At 43.8% G+C, this 21,282-nt stretch overlaps 1 protein-coding gene and 1 pseudogene across 1 annotated transcript in view; one reads left to right on the top strand and one right to left on the bottom strand.

Moving 5' to 3' along the window:
• YWHAQ (tyrosine 3-monooxygenase/tryptophan 5-monooxygenase activation protein theta) overlaps window positions 1-12,607 on the bottom strand; it is a 31,205-nt gene extending 18,598 nt beyond the window's left edge. Inside the window, exons 1-2 of the mRNA XM_070379086.1 lie at window positions 12,453-12,607; window positions 11,587-11,960 (exon numbers count right to left, since the gene is read on the bottom strand). Coding sequence (XP_070235187.1) covers window positions 11,587-11,880 — 294 coding nt within the window. The 5' untranslated portion in view covers window positions 11,881-11,960; window positions 12,453-12,607. The remainder of the gene's footprint in view (window positions 1-11,586; window positions 11,961-12,452) is intronic.
• A 221-nt stretch (window positions 12,608-12,828) lies between these two features.
• LOC102281591 (large ribosomal subunit protein eL42-like) lies at window positions 12,829-20,390 on the top strand (annotated as a pseudogene).
• The last annotated feature ends 892 nt before the right edge of the window (window positions 20,391-21,282 follow it).

Here is a 21,282-nt window from a genome sequence, read left to right on the forward strand (position 1 = left end):
TCTCCTGTAGAAGAAGTTTGTCTTATCTTCCAACTCAGCTACAGAGCTGTTACAATGCAGTGGTGAAGACACATAACAGAAAGAGTTTTAGCCTCAGACAAATAATGAGGCTTGTGTAAACTACAACGTTAAAGAAAATCACGATCTTTGTCCCCTTACTTCACCCAAAGCAGCCGAGCCAATTCCAGATACGCTTAGAAACAAGTGTAGTGTCCAGTCCTTTGTCTCTGACCTGCTGTTTCTCCATGTTTTAGCAGCTGGATACTGAGTGGCCACAACAGCAAAATAGGAAATGTTATCCTTTCACCTCAAAGTTCCCAACTTTCTGGCCAAAATACAAAGGTCTGGAAGGACAGTTTAATACATACACTGGCAATACTAATACTGCTTTCCAAATCTGCCAATCTGCATCAAAAACAATTACACATACACAGCCACAATTTGCCAACATTTACAGATCAGTGCTACCAGAAGAACCAAGGCGAAAATCAATGTCCATACTTCCTTCCCCTTAGAGACTAAGAAACTATGTTAGCATCCAAAACTATTTTAGCCCCTGCAATGTGCAAAGTAAAACAAGACAAATGATAGTGAGAAAACAAGAGTGTTCCTTAAAAGGAAAAGAAAAGAAAACAAAACGAACAGAACAGGAAGTCAAATCTTAGTTTGGTCCTAAGTAATCCAACTGGACAGACATCCTAAAAGAAAATACATTCAAGCAATTAAAAATAGGTCAAAATTGCCTTCCTAGCTTAGTAGATGGGTCAAGTTTTGCTACATCCTAGGAAAACTACCAAAAATGGATAACGGCGAAGATACCAGTGTACTTTCACATGAGCTTTGTCTTTTGTGAGTCTACGCATTTCTACATTATAGAAATTACACAATTATTTGCAGATTAACTTTCCCATCTATGGCTAAATCGCACCAAACGCATTCATCTCTGCAGCTGTACTATATACAACCCTCTGGTCTAGCCTTTAGTCTACAAAATCTATTTCAGGGCATAAAGAGAAGAACAGGGTCAACAGGAATTTCAGTTCAGTTCAGTTCAGTCGCGTCCGACTCTTTGCGACCCCATGAATCGCAGCACGCCAGGCCTCCCTGTCCATCACCAACTCCCAGAGGTCACTCAGACTCACGTCCATAGAGTCAGTGATGCCATCCAGCCATCTCATCCTCTGTCGTCCCCTTCTCCTCCTGCTCCCAATCCCTCCCAGCATCAGAGTCTTTTCCAATGAGTCAACTCTTCGCATGAGGCGGCCAAAGTACTGGAGTTTCAGCTTTAGCATCATTCCTTCCAAAGAAATCCCAGGGCTGATCTCCTTTAGAATGGACTGGTTGGATCTCCTTGCAGTCCAAGGGACTCTCAAGAGTCTTCTCCAACACAGCAAACATATAGGAGGATGTTCAAAGCTTTAATGTCTAACTGAGGATACTTTACAACATATATTTAGCACCAGACTATGGCAAATCCATCTGGAGCAAAACGTGCAGCAGACTAAAGAAATCATGGAAAGTGCTGTTCCTATGGATGGAAAGAATGTAAATGGGTAAGAATAAGAAAAGAATGGATAAGAATAAGAATGTAAATGTCAAGGATCTGTGCAAGTTTCATTAAAATGCTTCAACGCTGGCTAACAGCTAACCTGACTTCCTATCTCCAAGAGCTGGTAACTTTCAAACCTAAATGCAACCAGCTCCAAAAGCCATTATCTACAAATTTCATTCATGCCAACTCAGCTTCTAGGCTGGGTACCGGGGAGTGAAATCAGATTAACCTTCCTTAACCATTCTAACATAAGGAAGCAGAAGCCATTCCAAATATGAGTTCTTAAGTAAGTTTTTCAGGAATTAACCAGGGATTCTTTCTTTCCCAATACCTAAAATAAATTTTTCTTTATTATCAAGTCTGTGATTTTTCTGTCTCCAAATCTATACTCCTAGAATAATCTGGGGGGTAGAGGGACTGGGCAATTAGAAAGGAGGGGAAGGTGTTACAAATTTCATTATCACCACATAATCACAACTACTTAGAAACCTGCTCAATCACACAAAATGATCCAAGTACAGCAATTTTCAAAGCGTGTTCTAAGCACTCCCCTGTTGTTGTTCAGTCACTCAGTCATGTCCGATTCTTTGCGACCCCACGGACTGCAGCACGCCAGGCTTCCCTGTCCCTCACCAACTCGGGGAGCTTGCTCAAACTCATGTCCATCCAGTCAGTGATGCCATCCAACCATCTCATCCTCTGTTGTCCCCTTCTCCTCCTGCCTTCAATCTTTCCCAGCATTAGCATCTTTTCCAATGAGTCAGTTCTTCACATCAACTGGCCAAAGTATTGGAGCTTCAGCTTCAGCATCAGTCCTTCTAATGAATATTCAGGGTTGATTTCTTTTAGGATTGACTGGTTTGATCTCCTTGCCATCCAAGGGACTCTCAAGAGTCTTCTCCAACACCACAGCTCAAACGCATCAATTCTTCAGCGTTCAGTCTTCATGATCCAACATCCATACATCACTACTGGCAAAACCACAGCTTCAACCAGATGGACCGTAAGCATCGAAGTAATGTGTCTGTTTTTTTCTGAGAACTCCGATCCCTCCCCCCATTTTCTTTGAGTGGGGTGGGGCACAAGCACAAACTGCTTTCATAATACCTATTAAGATACTATTTGCTTTTTCACTGTCATGCTCTCACGAGAGGAGTTTTCCACAAGCTACAAAAGGTGTGATATAACAAATAAAACAATGCCACCATTCTCAATTTTCTTTTTAAAAGGTGTTATTATTATACTTATATGACATATCTAGAGTTGTCAAATTCAGACAAAGTAAAACGGTGGTTCCTGGGATGGGAGAATACGGAGTTAAGTGTTTAATGGGTTGAGTTTCATCTGGAGAAGATGAAAAAGATCTGAAATGCTGGTGATGACTGTGCAACAAAGCGAATGTACTTAATGCCACAGATGGCATGCTTAAAATGGTAAATCTGACATCTGGTTTAAGTGAAGTATAAGTGAAGTTGCTCAGTTGTGTCCAACTCTTTGAGACCCCATGGACTGTAACCTGCCAGGCTCCTCCGCCCATAGATTTTCCAGGCAAGAGTACTGGAGTGGGTTGCCATTTCCTTCCCCAGGGGATCTTCCCGATCCAGGGATTGAACCCAGGTCTCCCACATTGCAAGCACACTCTTTACTGTCTGAGGCACAAGGGAAGTGACATCAGGTATATTTTACCACAATTAAAAAAAAAAATACAAGTAATGTTAATTTCTAATGTTTTTATTATTCTAAAATGGGTTACAAAATCTTCAGTTTAAAATTTTAATAATGTAAATATCTATAGGTATAATCTATACAAACAAAAAGTTTTAGATTCCACAATTTTTTGTTGTTGCTGTTCCACAATATTTTAAAGTTTGTGCAAAGGGGTCTTAAGACCAAGAAGTTTGAGAACCACCACGCCAGAGTATAGTCAATTATGTAAGTCTTCCATTGCATTCTTTACCTCCATTAATCTACTTAGCACTTAAATAAAAGCAAAAGCAATGGTGCAGAGTCTATCAGTCCAGTCTTCTAAGTGGACAGCAATACCTTTCCATAAGTTCTCCTATCTTGAGGTCAACAAGACATGGGCTTCACTGTTTTGGGTTTTTTTTTATTTTTTGGCAGTAAAGGCATTCAACCACAGCAATGTAGAATTATACTGCTAACATGGCAACAGTGAGCACCTACTTACCCATTACCCATATCTTACCAATTAACCTTTGACCAAATTGCTTTATCATATATCTATACAATTCTACTTGTTTTTGTGTAAACTGAAGGTATCAGTACGTGACTGTCACTAGCCAATGTTTATTTTCTTTTGAAGTAAAAATTTATATACAACAAAATGTACAAACATTAAGCACATTCTTGCCAAGTTTCCACAAACACATATACATGTGTCATTCAAATCTGTATCAGCACAAAGACCGTTACAATCACCAAAGAAAGTTCCTCCATCCCCTGAGGTCCCCACTCTTCTGATTTTTCACCTAGAGACTACTTGTGCTTGTTCTAGAATTTCATGTAACTAGAATGACATTATGTACTTCTTCACTTAGCATGTTTTTGAAATTCATCTATATTACAGTATGTATCAATAGTCCATTCCTTTTTACTGCTGAGTAGTACTCTATGAATATACCACAGTTAATTCATTTTCCTAATAATGGACTGTTTTCAGTTTCCTGATTTTAAAACAAAGCTACTATGGTCATTCTTGTACAGGGCTTTTTCTCTAATGTAAAAACTTAAGAGCGGAAAATTTCTAGGGGAAAAAAACCTTTAAATCATGGAAAATCTCAAACATATACAAGAAGAGAGAACAGCATGATGAGTTCTCATTAAAGCCAGCTACTATTATATTAATTCACACACACACCTGTTTCACCTTAACCCCTTCATACTATTTTGAAGTTGTAGATACCATCATTGTGTCTTTAAATACTTCAACATGTAAACAACACTTATAATCTGGTCCAATTATTTATTATGAAATAATCAAGAAACCTTCATTTGATTTACCCATGGATTAAGTGTTTAATTATTAAAGTAGAAATGAACTATAATTTTTCTTCTTTTCACATCTTTCAAATGATGTTTCTCTACCATCCCTCCTTGATACCTAGAAAGTCAATGGTACAAAGAAACCTGCTGTTACTCTGAAAGAACTAGTGCTAAACACAAAATCTGGTATTGATAAATATCATAAAGAAATAAACATCAATATGATCAAGCAGATTTCCCAATTGTCAAGCACTCTGAATTACCTAATCTCATGACATGGTTATCATTTTATAAGTGAAACTGGTGTTGTTCAGTCGCTAAGTAATGTTCCACTCTTTGTGACCCCATGAACTGGCTTCCCTGTCCTTCACTATCTTCCTAAGTTAGATCAAACTCATGTCCATTGAGTCAGTGATGCCATCCAACCATCTCATCCTCTGTCACCTCCCTTCTCCTCCTGTCCTCAATCTGTCTCAGCATCAGTGTCTTTTCCAAAGAGTCAACTCTTTGCATTAAGTGGCCAAAGTACAGGAGCTTCAGCATCAGTCCTTACAATGAATATTCAGGGTTGATTTCTTTACAATTAGTGGGTTTGATCTCCTTTGTTGTCCAAGGGACTCTTAAGAGTCTTCTCCAGCATCACAATTCAAAAGCATGAATTCTTTGGCCCTCAACATTCTTTATGGTCCAACTCTCACAGTCATACAAAATACTGGGAAAATCATAGCTTTGACTAGATGGACATTTGTCGGCAAACTGATATCTCTGCTTTTTAATATGCTGGTCTAAGTTTATCATAGCAAGTGACACCGTATATGAGAATTCAAAAAAAGTCTGATAACTAGCCCTTTGTGAGAACAAAGGTAGTCCTCATTACATTCTTAGGAGGTGAACAAGGAGGTAAAATTTCAACCCTTTCAGTAACTAGATTTTTGTTAACCTCAAACAACTATCTGTGCTGGAGAGGGTAATGGGAAATGGCGATTCTCAACAACAGCTGATGACAGTATAAACACACATAATTTTTTCCGAGGGCTATCTGGGAAAAAGCTGGAAATTTCATTTCCAAAAACTTAACTAAGTAAACTCTTGCATAAAGCATGCAACAAGGATGTTTTTCTCAGTGTTGTTTGTAACAAGAGAAAAATTGTTTACAATCTAAATGTTCAACAAGAGAAAAATTGTTTACAATCTAAATGTTCAATAGGGCATTAGTATAATTATATAACATCCAAATAAACACACTACAGGGTTTACATCTAGAAACACGTATGCCGAACTATTAATGGCAGTTATGAAAGGGAGGGAAATACTTGCCACTCATCAGTTCTAACTTCCACTTTCTAAATAGGTTTCACTATAATTTCAGTTGGATCCTTTTTCTCTGTGCCAAGGTTGGTTTTTTGGGTTTTTTTGTGTTGTTGTTGGTTTTTTTTTTTTTTTTAAAAAAAAAAAAAAAGCTCAAGGCCTTAGAGGTAATCCTAAGGTGGAAATTCGAAAATACAGGGTCCCCTGAGTAACTGCCAGAAAGGTGAATTGTAGAGTTAAACAGCATACAGAGTGACAAAGAAATAAAAAATAACTGAGATCTTAGACAAAGGATTCTGACAAGATGCCAATATATTAGTAAGAACCTAAAGGACAGGTGTCATACAATTCAATACAACTTAACACTGCTTGTTTTATTTATGACCTAACCCAGAGTTCCTCAACCTTGGCATGCTATCATTCGGGTTGGGTAATTCTCTGTGGCAGGGGACTGATTCTCCTATGCGTTAAGTGATGATCAGCAGCATTTAGGCTTCTATTTACAGTATGTTAGTAGCACCTCCTCACTCCCACCTCAGTCTTGACAACCAAAAAACCTCCCTCCCACCCTAGTCTTGACAACCAAAAACACTATCTCCACAACTTGCCAAATGTCCCCTGGTGGGTAAATTCACCTGACTGAGAACCACTGATCAAGCCTTATATATCCGTATATACAATATTTCATTCCATTTCACTCTTCAGAAAGAACTCTTTAGCTTCAAGGAGTTTACATTTTAACAGCAAAAAAAATGCAAAAGTTTTAAAATGTTATTGCATTTTATTGAGGAGGGCATCAAAATTAAAGATCAGGTGAGTTTTGTTCACGACAGATCTACCCTCCCTCCCTCCTCTAACTTACATTTATCAAACTGTACAAATTCCTCAAAACACTGATCTTTTAGTCAGTTACTATGTTATTTAGAGCTAAATGTGTTTCACACAATTTCATCTGGAGTCACACCACCTGGATTCCTTGCTCTTCCAAACTCAGTTTTGTGACATCAACCAAGTTACTTAACTTCCTCATGTCCCTGTTTTCTTAACACAGTGTGTATATCAAGTTCTTAAAGCAGTACTTGGCATATAGTAAAAGCCCAGTAAATGTCAGCTATTACCTATTATCTTAACTACAAGCCTATAAAGACAAGCATCATCTTCACCAATTCACAGATAAAGAAACAGGCTGAAAGAAACTTGCCTAGAATCGCAAAATTATAAGGTTACAGAGCAGTGATCCTAAAATAGTCGGTCTTGACTCTAGAGCCCATGATTTTTCAGTCATGTCAGTAAGCTTACGTTGAGACTAACTATCAAGAACATACTGGTTTCTTACTTCAAAATAATAACTAGTACTAGACACATTTTCTATAAGACACTCATTTAGAACACAACTGAATTCAAATGTATTATGGAATTAAGGTAATAGGATTTACACACCAACAGAAACAACTTTCAGTTTCTATATATTTTAAGATCAGTCTTATGGACTCTGTGGGAGAGGGAGAGGGTGGGGAGATTTGGGAGAATGGCATTGAAACATGTATAATATCATGTATGAAACGAGTCGCCAGTCCAGGTTCAATGCGCGATGCTGGATGCTTGGGGCTGGTGCACTGGGATGGCCCAGAGGGAGGGTATGTGGAGGGAGGAGGGAGGGGGGTTCAGGATGCGGAACACCAGGTATGCCTGTGGCGGATTCATTTCGATGTTTGGCAAAACTAATACAATACTGTAAAGTTTAAAAATAAAATAAAATTAAAAAAAAAAAAAAAAGAACACAGACCTTAACTCCTGAAATTGTTTAAACATTATACTGAAGCAATCTACTGAAATCAGTCTAATAAAAGACCATCAATACAGAAGGACAACACGGGGTTGTGAGACAGAGGTTACCTTGTATACTGCATTCGCTGAAGTGTCCTGTTCTTACTCCAAAGTAATAGAGTAAGAGTTTGTAAGAACTCCAAAGTTCTTACAAAGTCATGGACTTTGTACATGATGTTTGTTCCCAAGTCCGAGAAGGGCTCTGTATACTCCTTTGGTTTCTTCAATTTGCCCTTACCTCACACTCAAGTTCTTAATGACTCGTGAACACCTTACTCAATTTGTTAACCACTGCCTTGCTGTCATACAACTTATTAATCTTTTTTACTTAAACTTTACCATTTCCAACATTTAATAGGATCACCCATGACTTTTTCATCACCTCTTCCTAAAGGCATTTCACTGCAGTTGTCAGCTTTTCAACACTTTTTTTGGGGGGGACTGTATATATTGAATGTGTTAATTACTGCTTACAGCAAAGCGACTTATAGATATACACATACATTCTTTTTCCATGTCCTTTTCCATTATGGTTTGTCACAGAATATTGAATATAGTTCCCTGTGCTATACAAAGTTGTTTTTAACATTTCTTTAACAACTAACGACATGTTCTTCAACCTGGACTATAAAAACTACTCACATTAGAGTTGGAAGTCAGAGCACAGGTGGAATGACTGGGAGCATATAACTTTAATAGTCCGAGAATACCAGAATTGGAAGAAACAGAAATTTTAGCCCAACTCTCTGGTTTCACAAATGACAAAGACAGATAACTTGGTGACAGCTTCCTCTCTAACTTCTCTTAGATTCTACAAAGAACTTGGCCTTGACCATTTGGGTCCCGTTATTTCGTTTGCTCTTTAGATTACTTGCATTTCAACATTTTTTACTGCCTCCACAATTCAATATTCTCTCTCAATACAGTGATTATCAAAAAGGTTGAGAGTTGTCCACCATGTTCATTTTGAGTTAATAGTCCAAATAATTCCACCCAAAACTTACTCTATCAAAGAGAAAGACAAGACTGAAAATATCTACTTATGACCAAAATCCTGCCTATCTTCTATGTTACTCTTTTACTACTAGCCTCCTATAACACATCAGTGTCATCTACTTCCTCCACACCAAATTCCTCTTCCTGTTTACCAGAGGGGGGCAAAAAGAAAACCTAATCTTAGCACTCATGTTCAGCAATTTTAGATTTCATTTTTCTTTCCCCATTATTTAGATAGATTCCTTATTAAATCACTAATTTACCAATCTTCAGACTTGTTCACTAACCAACCCCTTTCTTATCTATCAGTTCAGATTACAAACTGGTAATTAGCACCCAAACTATGAACTAGATGCTGCCACCTACACATCATTCAAAAATCCACTATCAAATATGGAATATTCCCTCTGACATTCTCTTACATAGTTCCTACCCTCTTACGGGCTTTTCTACAAATAGCTCTACACATACCCTGCTCTTCACACAAACCCTTTTCCATGAATAAGGCTGATCCTGTATATTCCTTCTGTCTGTTCTGCCTGAAATATTGACACTCCCATTCCCATCCTCCTCCTCGATGCTCATTCCAAAAGCCACTCCTTGTAAAGCCTTTCCTGAGGTTTCTTCTTCCTTCAAACGACAGAGCATTTTGTTCAGAACTGTCTGCTGGGAATTACATATTTACATTTGAGTACTTTCACATACACTCCTTTTTATAAATTACTGGAGGGCAAAATCTCCGGTTCTCAGCTTTGTTCTTCCCCTGCTGCTTAGCACAGTGCCTTGTACATGCTAACCTCTCAAACACAGCCAACTTGAAGATGGGCTTTCTCAGGATTTTTTGGTAAGTTGGCCAATAAGTCACAATTGGTTTCTTAAGCCATTTTACTAATAAAAATGTTTTATTTATACCCTGGCATCTGAACTCTTTCACTTAGTTTAAAAAACAGAAACAAAAAACCTGTCCTAATTTCAGGGGATCTGGCCTATTGAAACGATCTTCTTGGTCTCTCTTTGAAGTCACTTATCAACTAAGCAAACTCACCTTTACTTAAGCCATCATAAAAACTAAAATTTATAGGAGCCAGAAAATAAAACAAGTATTCCCGGTTAATTTGCTAGAGAACAGGAAAAATTCTGTGGTCATTCTGAATTGCTGCAGGGTAAGTAACAAACTCCAAAGAAGTAACAGCACAGAACAAGAGACTGAAATATGATGTGAGAGCGCCCCAAAGTAACACCTGTACAGAAATGCTTCTTGTTAACAGAGGGAGTTCTTACAGTCTTCCTTGATGACACGGTGGATGTTGCCAACAACTGCTACCACATGCTACTGAAGTCTCCAATCACTTTTATTTCTAAGTTGGCAAATTTTTTTAATGTAAGCAATTCAGTTTAAAAATCCTACATGCCTCTTCTACGCTAGGCAGGGAGTGGAAGACAGAGACGAACTATGACTTTCATAAAACAAAAAATCTCAGTATGGTTTTCTCCACTTTGTACACACTCTCAGCATTGCTTCCTTTCCCCCCTTACCAGCTATCTTCATCAGCCCAATTTTGTTCAGATCACCTATTATTTGTACTGGAAAAGGAGGTGAAAGAAAAAAAATCCTGCCCCATGAATTTGATGGAGCAAGGAAAAAAAGGTTGGGAGAGCAAGAGGTTATTATCCCCTCTTGTCCCTCTTGAAAAATCACCAATCTACAAGATGTGTCTTTCATAAGCCCATCTAAAACATGTGTAACAGTCACATCAAAAATTAGTAGCCCTCTTGTAAAAGTGGCACTGAAAACAGGTAACGACATCAGGTATTTCGTATTTTACTAGCAGACCCTTAAAAACATTCGGGATACAATGCTGGTACTGAAATTTTAAAATCTTACCTTACTAATCAAAAGATCCATACAATGACAAAGCTAAAATGTTCTTTCTCAGTAATAAGCGTGAATCATAGCAGTCACCCTGCTCCACCCAAAAGCCACCCTAGCTAGGACCGGACAGTTCAAAACCTGCTTACTCTATGCCAGATAGGAATTCATTTCAACACCTCAGGGTTTAAGTGTGGCTATGTAGCAGCAAGGAAACGTTATCCCGTACTGAAATTAACCAGGATACTTCATTCTTTTTATTTAGCTGTGCCTTTTCCACATTTAAGAAACTTTCCCCCTTCCCCGTTTTTGAGGAAAAAGCTCAACAGCTACTCTACTTGAAAAATGAACAATCTATTCAGATTTTCGAAGTAAATTTGCATTATTCCTAGGTTTGGGAGGAGAACCGACTTCACACTGTCACTATCCAAAAGGTCCCGCACTTTCTTTCAACGGAAGCCTGAGCCTATGAATTGATTAAATACATGTGAAGAACGGTTCCCAGATAGCCTCTATAAGCTGAGGAACGAGTTTCAGTCTGGTACCAATCTACTCGCACGTTTCAAAGTTACTTGGTGTGGAGCAACCCACTATCTAGGAAAGATCTACTTACCACTGGGGAGGAAGAAAAAAAAACCAAAAAGCTTCTTGATCTCAAGAACTGAAATGCACCAACCCACTATCTAGGAAAAGATCTACTTACCACTGCTGGGGGCGGGGAGCTTCTTGATCTTAAAAACTGAAATGCAACAACCCACTATCTAGGAAAAGATCTACTTACCACTGAGGAGGGAGAGGTGGGGGAGGAAAAAAAGCTTCTTGATCTCAAGAACTGAAGTGACACATCAAAGAGGCCAAAGCTAACCACCTCAAACACAGCGGCAGACCATCAGGCAAGCCCCGGCCCCCATTCCGTTGCCATGAAAGTCCCAGGGAGGGCCTCACACAAAGCTGGAGGGAAGGAGGGGAGGCCGCCGCCCCCCATGCCCCCAACTTCTCCCTGCACCCGGAGAAGGTCCGCGGGACTCACCAGGACCGTGGTGCAGATGGACCTCAGCTCGGACTCCACTTTCTCCCGGTAGTCCTTGATCAGCTGCAACTTCTTGTCCGAGGTGTCGGTCTTCTGCTCGATGCTGGAGATGACCCTCCAGGCGGACCGGCGGCCCCCGACCACGTTCTTGTAGGCCACCGACAGCAGGTTGCGCTCTTCGTTGGACAGCTCGGCGCCCTGCTCCGTCACGGCCTTCATGCAGGTGGCCATGTCGTCGTAGCGCTCGGCCTGCTCGGCCAGCTTGGCCTTCTGGATCAGCTCCGTCTTCTCCATGGGGGCCGAGGGAGCGGACAGCGAGGTCGAGCGCGGACCCGGGGGGGCTGGCGCGGGGTGGGGGGGCGCGGCGAGGAGGCCTGAGGGCGGGCGCCGGGGTGGGGGGGGGGCGGCAGGAGGGCGGGGCGGCGCCGTCAGACAATGCGCCCCGCCGCCCGGCCGCCCCTTTTGTCCATCCCCGCGCGCGCGGCCCAGTTGAATTTCCCTCCCCCCGCCCACGCTCCCCACACCGCGGGGCGCCCCAGAGGGTCTGGGGGGTGGGGGGGACGCCCGCCGAGCCGGGCTGCGCGGCCTGAGATAGAAGCTGAGGTGAGGTGAGGCGGGGGTGACGAGGAAGGGCCGCTCCCGCGCCCGCCTGGGGCCCAAGATGGAAGCGGCCGTTGGCCCGCACCTTCCCGCCGGAGCCTGTCCCTGAGAGCGGGCGTTGAGACCCGCCGCTCTCCCTCCCGCCCCCCCGACCCCACCCCGGGGAAGGCCTCCCGCCGGACTCGCAGGCCCGGCCAGACCCCCGAGGAGGGATTTCCCCGTCCCCCCAACCCGGCCCCGCGCCCCGGGGCGACCCCGGCGCTCACCTTCACGTCTCCGCGGCCGCGGCGCGAGTCCCACCTCTTGGATCCCTCTTCTGGCTTTAGCCGAGGACCCTCCCGTCTCAGCCTACCTCGGAGCCGAGAGGCGGGGCCGCCGCGCGGCCCGGCCCCTCGCGGCCGCCCACCCCCGCCAATGGCGCGCCGAGATGTCCCCGAGAGTTCCGCCTCCCTCCCCGCCTCTGGCCAATGAAGACTGAGCGCGCGGAAACGGGGGCGGAGGAGAAGGGGGCGGGGCGGTAGGGGGGAAGGGGAGGCTAGGAGGGTGGGTCGGCTTGGGCAAGTTCGGTTGGCCGGCAGGCTGCGGCTTCGGCCACGGGGTTTCCTCCAATTAGATCCAGGGTAAAAGGACGTCACTGTTACCATGGCAATGCTGTTACCAACGCCCCTCATCCTCCCAGCCACCCCCGGCACTCGTGGGCGCGGCACGGGAGCGGGAGGCTCGCACGACCTCTTCTGCGGTGGCCGGGTTCTCTTGCTGCTGCGGCGTTGCAGACGGTTCACTGCATCTTGTTGGCTCCCCATGCAGCTGCGGCTCTCGTCGGCCCGGGTGAGGTCGGACCTGGGAGGGTAACACCATTGGCTGTTTTGTTACCCAAACTCCTGTCTTTCCTCCACCTTCCTATTCGTGACAAAGGTTTGGAGCTCGAGACACTGAACACAGCCTTTAATGACGTTGCGATGGGGACCGTGAATTAGAAATAATCCCATCCCCATTAAAGAGGAACTAGTTCCTGGAGAAAGTGGCATAAGCTTGGGTTTTACACGATACGTTCTTTTTCAGACCGGCACCTAAAACCTGAAATTCCCTTGGAAAATTACCCCCCTCCTCCAAAAAAGTCCAGGCAATGCCAGATATTATGATTTTCTTTCAAGTGGGAAATAACCTTAGGGATAATTGGAAGAAAAACATACATTTAATCCTGCCTCCCCCCGCCAAAGCAACTGTTTTTGTATTTCTTTCCAGACTTTCCAGGTTACGCGTTTAAATACTTATTTTTCACATCACTGCTGTCTTACATGTACATGCTTTTTATCTTCTAGTACTATTTTTGAGAGGACAATCGAAAAGCTAAACTTCTCTCCCTAGATGTTGACTGCTGACTTTCCCTTGTGAACACCCCTCTGAAATGAGAGCGATCGCCTCAGATGGCTTCTATTCAGGGTCATCACCAGCCCTTTCCCTTCCCTTTAAAGTGGGCGCTCCCCTCCTGCCACTCCCTTCTCTCCGGAATGTTCCCAGTACCAGACTCCAAATAAGGTGGCTGTCCTGGGTGTCTGGAAAGTGGTCTTTGTGCCATCTGGGCTCACACAGCCGTGATTCCAGTTCCAGCACATCCAAGGAAAAACAGATCATTGAGAGCAAAGAATGCCACAGCCAAGAAAGAATTTCACATTCTAAGTGGAGGTCTTAGAAGCAGATCTGGAGACTCTCTAGAATGGAAGATCTGAGCACTGACAGATAGCAGGAGAAGGTGCGAATTTTCCAGAAATCTAAACTCCCTCCCAGCTGCCCCTCCCTATCCTGACTTGTAAAGGTTGCTTTGTGCTTTGACAGACAGGAGAGGGCTGGGCTGGAAAGGGCTTGAGTCTTAGTGCAGAAATGCCTTACTATGTTGCAGGGTTCTAATGGAGGGCCCTGCTGTTATTTCTGGAATCCCTGGGGCCAGGCTGTAGACACACGAGTGTTTATGGCCATGTGGGCTGGGGTGGAGCCGGACACCAAGAAATCCCCATGGAAAGAATTTGCATGTGCAAGGGCAGATAAAATGCTTTCTGTATGACCAGTGCATTTCGAGCTTACTGGAATTAGAGACAGTTCAGGCGAGAGGAGAGACAGCCCAGCAGAGGTGAGTGGGGGATGGAGACCCCGAACAGGATGGTCAGGGGATAGAACCTCTGGTAGGGAGGGAGGGTAAGGGCAAGAACACTAATTCTTTATCAGAAAGCCTGGACTGTACTGCCATCTCCCGAGGTGACCTTGGGCAAGGTTTACTTCTCTCTGTAACTCAGTCTCTATAATTTCTGCTTTCATCCAATCAGATATTTATTGAACACCAACTCATATAGTTACAGTCACCTGAACTCATGGATAAGAACTGCTTGGAAGCAATGGCACACTATAAAATTATATTTCATCAGGGACCAGAGGGGTAGGTTAAATCTAAAGTCCTCTGCCCCTGAAAGAACTCAGAAAAAATTAAAGCTCTGGGGACTTGAAGCCCCTGGACACATAAAGAGCTAACACTTATTGAGTGATCACATGTGTCAAACACCGTTTTAAGTCTTTTGCAAGTCTTAACGCATTTAATCTGCTTAAAGCCACTATGAAGTAGGTAGTACAGTAAGTCCCCTGCCTACAAACCTTCAAGTTTCAAACTTGCAAAGATGTGAATGTGCCTTTGACGAAGGTCAGGTGTGAGTGACACTGCAGCTTGTCTGCCATCTCATATTGACGATCCTTCAAGTCTGCCACCTCCCTCCTCCAGTCAGTAACTCTTCTTGGCTGTTCCCACGATGCCAGCCCTTGTATGCCAGCTGTTGTACTGTACTAATGTACTTTTCAAGGGACTGTCCTGAAAGATTAAACATGTTTTATTATTTGTTTTTGATTTGTATGTATTATTTGCGTGAAAAGTATTAAAACCCATTACAATACAGTACTATACAGCCGATTGAGTTCGTTGGGTAATTGGGCTAACTTTGTTGGATTTATGAACAAATTGGACTTACAAATGCACTCTTAGAACAGAACTCATTCATATGCAGGGGACTTACTCTACTCTTATGATCACCTTCTCCGTTTCACAGATAAGGAAACTGAGGCACGATGCTTGGATTGAGCATAGAGTGGAAGAGCTAGCAATGGCAGAGCCTGGATGGATGTACCCCTGTGTGCACTGCCTGGTGACCAAAGCCCGTCCCTGTAATGGCTCTGCCAGCCCTCTGCTCACCACTGTAGGGATGCTAGGAAAGACCGCACTAGTCTCTGTTCTCTAGGAGTTTCATCCTAGCTTAATATAAAACGTGTTAAATGTCCACATTCAACGTGCTGGGAAGAATTCTAGGGAACAGAGAGCTAAGAAAGAAAGCATTGAGTTCTTACTTTATCTGTTTGATGTTCTTGTTATTTTTTCTAAATTGCTTGGTGAGAAGAAGCTGCTGGAGGGAATACACTGAGCTTGAAGCCAGAAGATCCTAAATCCCAGCTCTGTTATTTATTTGCAGTTTGACCTTGAACTTCCCAGGTGGCTCAGTATAAGAGACATAGAAGATACAGGTTCGATCCCTGGGTCAGGAAGATCTGCTGGAGTAGAAAATGGTAACCCACCCCAGTATTCTTGCCTGAGAAGTCCCATGGACAGAGAAGCCTGGTGGGCTCCAGTCCACGGGGTCCCAAAGAGTGAGACAAGACTGAGCCACTAACATTTGACCCTGAACACCATGATCCTCTCTGGACCTCAGTTTTCTAACCTGTAAAAGCAGTCCTTACCCCAAAGACGTCGTGGAGCTATCCCACAGGAAACGTTAGGCATACAGCAGGCGTTCATTAAATATTGGGGTTTTTCCCCCTTCTTTCCCTCTGCTTGGTGGTAGAGTGCAGGGGAGGAAGGGAAGTGCCAGTTCTGTTATAAGCCTCAGAGCCTTATAAAAAGTTAGTGAAGGCTTATCTCTTGAATCACTGTTGTAATTAGTGGAGTTAATGGTCTGCAGAATGGCTACACTCAGTGTACACTTCTGAATGAATGAGTCCTTCTGGTTGAGTTTACTCTCATAAATTGTTTCAGTGGTTTATTTGCCCAGAGCACTGGGTCCTCCCAAGGAACTTCTTCCTCTCCTGCCTTGTGGCAGGTATTTCACTGACAAACATGTGAGTGGGACTTTTCACTGCAGATTTCTGTATAATCACCATCAGTGCTTCTGTTGAGAGGGTGGTTGAAAAACTGCCTGACTGTCCACTCCACTGGGAGGGGCTGAATGAGAGTCACTGAGAGCCAGGACAGTTTGGTCAGGGCAGGGTCTTCCCACACATTTCCTGGCTGAGGGCCTGGGTCAGGCCAATGGAACTCAGTCTCCCATCAGCCCTGCAGCGGGCAAAGCTCATTCTTGCCATCTGCAGGCATCCGTCTGTGCTTGTGGGTGTCCCATTTCTGGCACCTCCTGGACACCCATGGGCTATTTATTGTTTTCCAACTCTCACTGTGTGTTCTCAGGGAGAAAAGTCTAATCAAATCATTACATCATTAAAAAACAGATAAGTCTTCCGGCAATAGTTCTTCTGCTACGATTTGCATTTTAAAAGAAAGAAAGCTCTTATATTTGAAGAATAAAAGTTCACTGGTAGGGGAATTTCCTGGTGGTCCAATGGTTAGGACTCATGTAACATGGCCAAAAAAAGAAAAAAGTTTACTGGTAGAATTTCATGCATTCGGAACCAACATTTGGTCCACTAGCCTTTTGGGGAAGGACTTCAGCATTCTGACATTTCTCCAGCATTTCCTATATGTCAGTAAGGTACTTTAAGAAAAAAAAAGATTGCTTTTGTAATGATAATAGTGATGATGACAGTATTGATTAAAAGTGTAACAGCACACATCATGGCTTCCCTTGTAGCTCAGTGGTGAAGAATCTGCCTATAGTACAGGAGACCTGGGTTCAATTCCTGGGTCAGGAAGATCCCCTGGAGAAGGAAATGGCAACCTACTCCAGTATTCTTGCCTGGCAAATCCCATGACAGAGGAGCCTGGCAGGCTACATACAGTCCATGGGGTCACAAGGGTTGGACACGACTTAGAGACTAAACCATCGGCACACATATTAAAAATGAAACAATACATAAATGTACAAAAGAGAGTATAAAAAGAACCGGTGAAGCTGTCTCTGCAAGGGGACCATTGCAGGCATTTGGGGGAACCTCCTGCTAGACACAGCTGCTGGTTTCATGTGGAGACATGCATGTCGTTTTACATGCGTAAGATTACATTCTTCACTTTGTTCAGGGCAATGGTTAATTTTATGTGTCAGCTTGGCTGGGTCACAGTGTGCCCAGTGTTTGATCATACATTATTCCAGATGTCTCTGTGAGAGTGTTTCAGGGAGAGATTAACATTTAACTTGGTGGACTCATACATTATTCCAGATGTCTCTGTGAGAGTGTCTCAGGGAGAGATTAACATTTAATTATTCCAGATGTCTCTGTGAGAGTGTCTCAGGGAGAGATTAACATTTAACTTGGTGGACTCTGAGTAAGCAGATTGCCCCTTCTAATATGGGTGGGCCAGATCCACCAGTGGAAGGCCTGGATAGAATAAGAAGAACGGTCTTCCCTGAGCAAGAGAGAATTTTCCAGCAGACGGACTTCGAACTTGCTCTGTAATGTCAGCTCTCCCTGGGTCTCCCACCAACTTCAGACTCTAACAGAAATACAGTTTCTCCTAGATCTCTGCCCTACAGGCTGATCTTGGAAATTTTGGATTTGCTAATTCCTTGTAATAAATCTCTCTATATATCTATCTTATTATTATCTTATATATGCATGCATGCGTGCTAAGTCACTTCAGTCATGTCTGACTTTGAGAATTTATGGATTGTGGCCTGCCAGGCTGCTCTGTATACGGGATTCTCCAGGCAAGAATACTAGAGTGGGTTCCCATGCCACCCTCCAGGGGATCTTCCTGACCCAGGGATCAAACCGGCATACCTTAGTTCTCCTATATTGACAGGTGGGTTCTTTACCACTAGCGCCACCTGGGAAGTGTATGTATGGTGGTGACAACGCAGGAGACACAGGTTCGATCCCTGGGTTAGGAAGATTCTCTGGAGAAGGAAATGGCAACCCACTCCAGTATTCTTCCCTGGGAAACCCCATGAACAGAGGAGCCTGGCAGGCTACACAGTCCACGGGGTTACGAAAAGTCAGACATGACTGAAGCGACTTAGCATACCTGTATATCTTATGATTTTTCTCTGGAGAATCTTGATTAATACTTTCATTCAACAAATGATATGATATCTTTAACTGGCTTTAAGTGTTTGTCCGTGACATCAGATTCACCTCTGAGCTTCCTGAGAGCTAGGGTTTTCTTCTTTGATCTTGTATCCATAGTGCCCTCTCAACAGAGGTGAGCCACCCTCCTCTGCGGGTGAATAAACTGATGCCCAGGGAGGTTAAATTACCAGTCTCAATTGCTAAACTACAGAGGTAAGATTAAAAAACAAGTCTGGGTGATTTCAATCTTCTTCTACAACAATAAACAAGACTGCACTACCGGCCATGGAAGATGAAAACTCCAGTGTTTGCTGGCCTGGGAACAATGTTTAGTTATCTGAGGCTCGTGGGTGGCTAAGTATATATCTGCTGGTGAGTCAGCGGCTGATTTTATTTTCATGTGGAAGTCTCTGTTTTTACTCTCAGTGTCTCTGCAGGGAGAGGGTACCTCTTCATCCTTTATCTGTCTCCTTTAATTAATTACATGTCTGTCTCTCCTCTCTTCTCCCTGTGCGCCCTTAAGTCTGTGACCTTCCAGCGGGCAGAGTTTTATCTGCTTTCCATATCCCTGGTGACTGACTGATGGAAGACATTCATAGAGGGTTTGTTTTGGGGCTTCCCTGGTGTCTCAGATGGTAAAGAATCTGCCTGCAAGGCAGGAGATACGGGTTCATTCCCAGAGTGGGGAAGATCCCCTGGAGGAGGGCATGGCAACCCACTGCAGTATTCTTGCCTGGAGAATCCCACGGACAGAGGAACCTGGCAGGCTATGGTCCATGGGGTCGCAAAGAGTTGGACACACCTGAGCGACTAACACGTTCACACTTCACACTTTTGGGCCGTTAAGGGGGACATTTCTGATACCAGCAATTGTTGGTGCTCTGTGCTTACTTTGTTTCCAACCATATGCGAAATCACTAGAAGGTTAGTAAATTCACAGAGGAAAGCATGTAAAGCAGAGCTGTATACCCCTCAGAGATTCTATGAATACGGAATTGCATCCGCTTTGACAAGCACACCAAAAACCTTGAGGTTGACCCCGAAGGGACCCGAACATCAGAAATAGTCCTAAAGTTTCCACACTGATGCTCACCCATGGAGGAGTGAATGAGCTCTCCAAGGAGTTGCCCACCCCTGACTCAGGCTCAACTTCCTATCTGTTCATTCAACAAAATATCGAAGGGTCTATCCTGGGTCAGACATGACCCTCGGGGCTGGGATTCCAAAAAGAATAAAGACACAGCATTTGCCTGGTGAGAGCCTGATGGAGAGCAGGGAGGTGGGACAGCTCAGAGGGGCAGCAGGGAGTTCTCCCTGGCTTCTCAGTTCTCAGTTGCTCGACGACCTGACTTCCCAGCCACAGCAGTTTCGAAGTGACTGTTCAGAAAGTAGAATTAGTTTCAGAATAGAATTACTCCTGAAAGCCCCTCTGAAATCCACTCGACCTTCTTTCTCATCCAATGATTCAGAGCAGAGGAAGCGCTGGGGCTCCAGGGCCAGCCTGGGCCTGTCCCTGTGTCTGTGTGGAAGGTCTGTGCAAGGCAATCAGTTGACAGATAGAGACGACAGGCCTATGAAAAGCTAATGAGCTCGCCACGCTGACAGCACGCTCGTGAATGTGGTGAGCTTTCCTAAAGCCCACCAGACTTTCTGTAAAAGGTGTGGCAAGCACCAGCCCCACAACGTGACCCAGTGCAAGAAGGGCAAGGAGTCTGTATGCCCAGGGAAAGCAGCGTTAGGACAGAGAGCAGAGTGGCTGTGGTGGGCAGACGAAGCCGATTTTCTGGAAAAAGGCTAAAACAGCAAATATTGTACTAAGGCTTAAATGCATTGAGCCCAACTGGCAGATCTGAGAGACTTCAGGCTATTAAGAGCTGCGTGCATTTTGAGCTGAAAGGAGACAGAAGAAGAGTAAGGGCCAAGTGATCCAGTTTTGAGCTTCCTAATTTTGTTTTATTATGAAAATAATAAAAATTTGAGATTATTTAATTTAAAAACAAATTAGAAAGCCCAAGAAGCTGGTGCCTTTTAGTGGAAGGGCACACAACCCATATGTCTTAGGCAGGTCTAGGTAAGCAGCAAGGAGCCTCAATCACCACCAAAAATGCTCATTATGTTATTTTTTTTGCTGTTGTTGCTCATGTCAACTATATATATATATATGTATAGATATTAAAAATATAAACACTATGTGTATGTGTATACAGCGTTTAGATATTTTTTTAAGTTTGGGTACATAAAGCAACACATCTTCAACCATCTCCCAAATTATGACTCATCTGCAGACAATTCAGGACAGTTGAATGGATGAATGAACACAACAGCCGGAGAACAATGCACACAGCATTGATTGTGTGGCTCTCACAATGAGAGCTATGGGAGTGGAGAGCAGGGAGACATGAGTGTGGGCCAGAGCCGTTGCAGAAGACATCAGGGCTCAGAAGGCTCCAGAGAGAGGGGGATCATGGTAAAAGGGGGGGTGCCACCCAGATGATGATGGTGTGGATACCCATCTTCCGCTGTCCTGGTGGAGGCCTCTGGAAGGGCAGGAAGGCCGTAGCATCTCCTCTTTGTGAGGGAGTCAGCTCTGGATGGGCCTGAGCCCTAAGAAGGGGGTTCTGGACAGAAGGCTGGAGTTCAGACCACCCGAGGAGGGCTCAGCCTCCACAGTGTGGAGGTGGACCCTCGTCAGTCTCTTAAATTCCCTCTGCATAACAGCCCAATCACACAGGCAGCTTAACAAGTGCACAGCAAGTTGGGGAGACTGGTTCCATTAATGTCCTGGGCCGTTGGGCAGGGCGGATCTCATAAAAATGCAGGTCTCTGCTT

The sequence above is a fragment of the Bos mutus genome, chromosome 11, assembly GCF_027580195.1.
Source record: "Bos mutus isolate GX-2022 chromosome 11, NWIPB_WYAK_1.1, whole genome shotgun sequence".
Classification (NCBI taxonomy): domain Eukaryota; kingdom Metazoa; phylum Chordata; class Mammalia; order Artiodactyla; family Bovidae; genus Bos; species Bos mutus.